The 5,090-nt window shown below is 63.7% G+C and overlaps 1 protein-coding gene across 1 annotated transcript; it reads right to left on the minus strand.

Moving 5' to 3' along the window:
- Positions 1 to 1,289: 1,289 nt before the first annotated feature.
- LOC126381360 (nascent polypeptide-associated complex subunit alpha, muscle-specific form-like) lies at positions 1,290 to 4,428 on the minus strand. The gene is made up of 3 exons (XM_050030853.1): positions 3,996 to 4,428; positions 2,814 to 3,782; positions 1,290 to 2,068 (listed from the first exon to the last, which is right to left on the minus strand). Exons 1-3 carry the CDS (start codon positions 4,426 to 4,428, stop codon positions 1,290 to 1,292), a joined length of 2,181 nt encoding a protein of 726 aa, XP_049886810.1.
- Positions 4,429 to 5,090: the final 662 nt, after the last annotated feature.

Raw genomic sequence — 5,090 nt, forward strand, 5'->3', positions numbered from 1 at the left:
GACCAGCGATAGGTGGCAGAGGCTGGTGCACCAACCTTCTTCTTACCAGGACGGCTAGGCCTCTATAGGCCTGACCGAGGTCACTGAGCTCGTCCTTCCGGTATACGAAGAAGTTGGGGATCTTCAGTCGATCTGCGCCTCTCAGCTTGGTCTCTGAGATCAGGGCGACATCAATGTTCTGCTCCCTCAAGAGAACACGTAGAAGACCTATCTTTCTAGACAGGCCTTCGGCGTTCCAATGAAGGATTCTTAACGACATAAATTTTATGCCGTTAACAACCTCTTCATCCCGTCCAAAAGCACTGTAACAGGATCGAGATCCTGCTCCAGTGCCTTCAGGACATCTTGGAGTACCCCCATGGCGACCAGTAGTGCCGCCTTCTTGGCGGCGGCTGGATCGCCAGTTCCGGCCGACTTCCCCTTCCCCTGGCTTGGGGCGGGGGGTCGGATGGAGGGGGTTGTCTTAGGAGCAGACGATGTCGCCGGCTCCTTAGGCTGCTGTCGCGGCGGGATTTGGGGCAAGGAGGGACCTTTTCCTCCCCTGCCGCGCCTCCTCTTACGCCGCTTCGTGGGGCCACTCTTCGGGCCGTTGGCCGCCGCCATGAGCGACCCCTGGGCGTTCGACTCGCCTGTGGGCGCGACCAAGACCTTCTTGGTCGCTTGCCCCGAGGAGGTGCGGGCTGTGGTTCCGGCCTTCTTGTTGCGCGCCTCGCGCACGAAGGCCGGGCAGGCCACATGGTTGGCGGGATGTGGCCCACCACAGTTGGCGCAGGTCGCCGGTTGCTCCCTTGGTCTGGGGCAGTCCCTGGCCGCGTGTTCCTCCCCGCACCGCACACACGCAATCTTGCGGTGGCACTTGTGCGAGGAGTGGCGGAACTGCTGGCACCGGTGGCACTGCGCCGGTCCCTTTTTGCCCCGCCAGGCCTCTATCTTCACCCCGGGCATGTTAAAGAGTTCCGTGACTCCATAAATGCCCGGGATGGTCGCAGAGTTACGCTCGAGCTGGGCATGGTATACATATACATCCGGGTCGTCCGAAACGCGCCTGGATGGCGCGCACGAACTCAGGGGTGTACCCCAGTCGGCGTAACTCGGCCTCAATGAGGGCTGGGTCGGTGTCGACCGGCAGCCCTCGGATGGCAACCTTGAGGTTGCGCTCCGCCGGAAGGGAGTAGGAGAACTACGATATCGTGGTCTCCTTTTCCAGGGCCATCAGGTAGGACTGAATGGTCCTGTACTCCTCCCCTGTGCGCGGTATAAAGCGCACCCCCCGCCCGTATGGACGGGCGTTAGGGGGGTGTCCGAGCTTCTCCCGGAGGGCTCGGAAATGCCGAGCCCAGTCCGGGAGTACCTCCACCACCAAAGGGGGGTAACGCTCTCGCTTCGGCGGAGCAGGCTGCGACGCGGGCTTGGCCTGGAGCGGGGAATGTGCGTCCCGCTGTGGTGTCGTCGAGGCCGCAGCCGCGTACGACGGCTGCGTGTCCATCGCCTCCGGCGACTGACGTGGCGCCGGCGTGGGCGCGACCTGGGGGGGGAGACACGGCTCCGCGCACCGGCAGTCGAAGGGCATGCCTGCCCTCTCCCGAAGACGGGGACTGGGACTGGGCGGCGAGCACCTTGGCCGGTGGCGGGGACGTCGAGCGGGCCGGGGAGCGGCTCGCGCGAGAGGGGCGCTGCGGCAACGGGGCCGCTGCTAAGTGCAGCGGCGGCGCTGTCCGGCGCGGCGGCGGCGATGGCGGTCCCAGCTCCGGCATGGAGAGGGACGGCCCCGGTGACGGGGGGCCCTCGCCCGCAGGGGCGAGGGGCGCGTCGAAGTACGTCTCCCCCGCCCCCGGCGTGGAGGGGGGGGAGGGACGCACTGCGTCACGCGCGGGTTGGCGCAGTGACGCCAGGGTCTCCCGCAGGTGCGGAATCCCAAGTAGGGAAGCCGCCGCGCTCCTGCGGAAGACCCTGGGGCGCTTAGGGTGCCGTTTGGGGAGGGAGGGGGCGGCATGACCCCCCACCACCCCAGTTGACGATTCACCCGGCGGCGGAGTCAGAACTCCTTTCCCGCCGGGGGAACAACCACCTGGCGCACCAGGCGTCCCCAGCCCGCTGGGCAAAGAACTCCCGACCTCTCGGAAGCCGACCGACACCCAATCTTACCCGTGCCAGGCGATCGCTCCCGCCGGCTTCCCTCCCGGCCTAACCACACCCGACAGACTAGTGCCGAAGTGTGTGGTTCCGGGAGCTCACCGGCACTTAGTCGCGACCACCTGTCGCGGGTCGGGGTGCAGGCCGGACCTAGCGAGCCCTAATCTCGAGCTTTGTCGAGAGATTTCGGAGGGGGGGAGATGCCCGCCACTTCCACGACCAATCACAAGCGAGCGTAGAAAGTGAAAGTGCGCACGGATTGCAACTCCGACTGTGTTTTCGGCTGGTTGCTTCTTCTCGTCGCGGGCGAAGCCCGCGGCGGGGAGACGCCCTCGGGGCTATGCCCCCTTGGCGTGGTCGCACTCGCCGCCCGCGGAAGCGGGCGTGGCACGGGGGTGGAACACGGCGGGCGCTGATCGCCCCTCCGTGAGCCCGATGGTCAGTCAGTCCGTGGAGCCGCTAGCGAGGTCGAGCCCACCGGGTGGTTCCCCGTTGGGGGAGGCCCAGTGAGCGCCCGTCAGCTGGTGTCGAGTCGGCTGGAGGGGGGGAGAGGACTGCTTCCACTGCCACTGGAAGCGTCAACTCATCCCCCGGGGGGTGGCCACGATCCTAACTACTCGACGGGGAGTAGTGGATGTGGGCAGCCCCTGTCCAGTCCGGTGTTGGTGTTCAGTGCCCACCGGTGAGTTGGCCTAGCAGTGAAGCCAGGCCTCCCACGATGATGGGCACTGGGTCAGTCCTAGAGCGAATGGCGGCTAAGATGTTGTGGAGCAGCTGTATGGTCTGCTCCAACACTTCCAGCTTCTCGCTGGAGGGAGCTGGGGGTGCCTCCGCTCGGGGCCTCGCCTTCTTCCCCTTGGGAGGGGCGGCGGCTGCTGTCTCTGTTGACGTAGAGGGCTGCGGTGGGACGGGTACCACGGCGATTGGCTCGGCGGTGGTGGTAGCGGTGGGGGCGGGTGTCGCCCTTTTTCGGGAGCGCCTCTGCCTCTGCGGCTTGGGCCCGTTCGGGCCGTTCGCCGCGGCCATGAGCGAGCTCCTCGCTGTCGGTTCGCTGCTCGGGTCCACAGTGGAGGTCGCAGGTGCAGCTCTTCTTGCACTGGTCAAGGGCGCGGTGCCTGCCCTTGTGTTGCGCAACTCGCGCGACTTCACAGGGCAAGAAGGGCTGTTGGCTGGGTGTGCACCTCCGCAGTTGCAGCACGTGGCCGGTACCTCCCGGGGTCGCTGGCAGTCCTTCGCTGCGTGGCTTTCGCCACAGCGAACGCAGGCCGCCGGGCGGTGGCAGTTGTGGCTACTGTGCCGAAACTGCTGGCAGCGATGACATTGAGGAGCTCCTTTTCGTCCCCTCCAGGCTTCAATTTTAATACCGGGCATGCAGAGGAGCTCGGTGGTGGCGTAGATGGATTCGAAGCCCAGTGTCCGTCTGATCTCCACGAAGAAGATTCCGCCCACCCTGCCCTGGATGGGGCGGATGTACTGGGGGTCGTAGCCGCGACTACGCAGCTCTCCCTCCAGTTCGGTGGTGCTGGTGTCCGTGGGCAGGCCCTTGATGGCCAGCTTCAAGGCGCGTTCCGCCGGGGGGGCGTAGGCGAACCAGGAGAGTCCCGTCGCTTTTTCCAGGCCGGCAAGGTAGCGCTGGTAAAGCCGGAACTCTTCGTTGGTCTTCGCCATAAAACGCACACCCTTCCCGTACGGGCGCGCGTTGGGGACGTGGCCGAGCACCTCCCGCAGCTTGCGGAAGTGGTGCGGCCAGTCGGGCAGCTGGTCCACCACGATGGGCGGAATCTTCTTACTCGCTAGGGCGAGCGGCGGCTGAAGGCGGACGGGCTTCGGCGACGGCGTGGGCGTCGTCCGGAGGGACGGACGCGGAGGCGCGTGCGGCGGCGAGTCGGGGTTGGTGTTGAGCACCGCCGCGTATGAGCGCGGCGGTGTTGTCTCCGTGTCCGGCCTGGACATGGAGGGCGGCGAAAAGGGGTTGGTGGGCGCAAAAGAGAAAGTGCGCGGCGGCGTTGTCTCCATGTCCAGTGAGGGCATGGAGAGTGTGACGGGCGGGGTAGTCCTCGCGCTGGGTTTCGGTGGTGAAGGCCGCTCTGGCGGCGTCGTTGCTCTCTTCTTTTCCGCAGCTCCTGTTCCCGGAAGTCGAGGCAGGGGCAGCGGGAAGGGGGACTGCCGTAGATCTGCGCCGGTGAGGCGCGGTGGAGGCGGTGGTGCGTAGGCGGCGATGGGCGTCGTGGCGGCGCGGGTGCGCACAAATGTGCGCGCCCTGCGCTTCGTTACTCCGGCTGACGGGGGAGCCATCCTTGCCTGCTCACCCCGATTAGTATGGTCGCGATGTGACTTGTGATTTGTTCACCTGTGCGGAGCCTGGCGGTCCGCCTGGCACAGCACACGTTATCACACCCTCCCCGGTGAGACCCGCTGGTGGGAGGCCGGGGGTGATAGGTGCGACAACGGTGGTGCCGATTGGAGGGTACTTTTAATAAAAATACCCCCTCTGCTTCTATTTCGCCTGCGGCGGCAGTATGTAGGTAGGCGACGAAACTTCTGGCTCCCGAACACTGCGGGTGGACAAAGCAATCCTTGGCGCCGTCTCGCCCCAGTTATATACGATTTTACGGTTCGCAACTAGTGGGCCTTGCGCGCATTAAGACAAGACGGCGCCGCGAATGAGGTGAGTGTAATTTTATTGGAAAAATAATAATATCACATACAATCGTTATCACAATATTTTCTTAACTATACTTATTTAACTATCTATATCTTTATTTCAAAATCTAAGCTATTTACAATAATTTGTTAAACTATGAAATTATGAGATCGTTCTGGGTGTAGTCCGGCACACAACCGTTTTTCATTACCATCATTTTTCTTATCAACCAGAAGTGCTGGACTAGCGTACTCCGAACTACTTTCCCTTATTATTCCGTTTTTCAGTAATTCATTTACCATGTCGCGTATAA

The sequence above is a fragment of the Pectinophora gossypiella genome, unplaced genomic scaffold, assembly GCF_024362695.1.
Source record: "Pectinophora gossypiella unplaced genomic scaffold, ilPecGoss1.1 Pgos_47, whole genome shotgun sequence".
NCBI lineage: Eukaryota > Metazoa > Arthropoda > Insecta > Lepidoptera > Gelechiidae > Pectinophora > Pectinophora gossypiella.

What these genes read in the sequence shown, in the direction of transcription:
- LOC126381360 (XM_050030853.1), bottom strand. Translation starts at nt 4,428, where the DNA reads ATGGCTCCCCCGTCAGCCGGAGTAACGAAGCGCAGGGCGCGCACATTT. An exon ending in GCCGCCGCACGCGCCTCCGC is followed by an intron (nt 3,783 to 3,995) that starts GTCCGTCCCTCC and finishes AGACCAACGAAG; the next exon opens with AGTTCCGGCTTTACCAGCGC. An exon ending in ACTGCTAGGCCAACTCACCG is followed by an intron (nt 2,069 to 2,813) that starts GTGGGCACTGAA and finishes CTGGTGCGCCAG; the next exon opens with GTGGTTGTTCCCCCGGCGGG.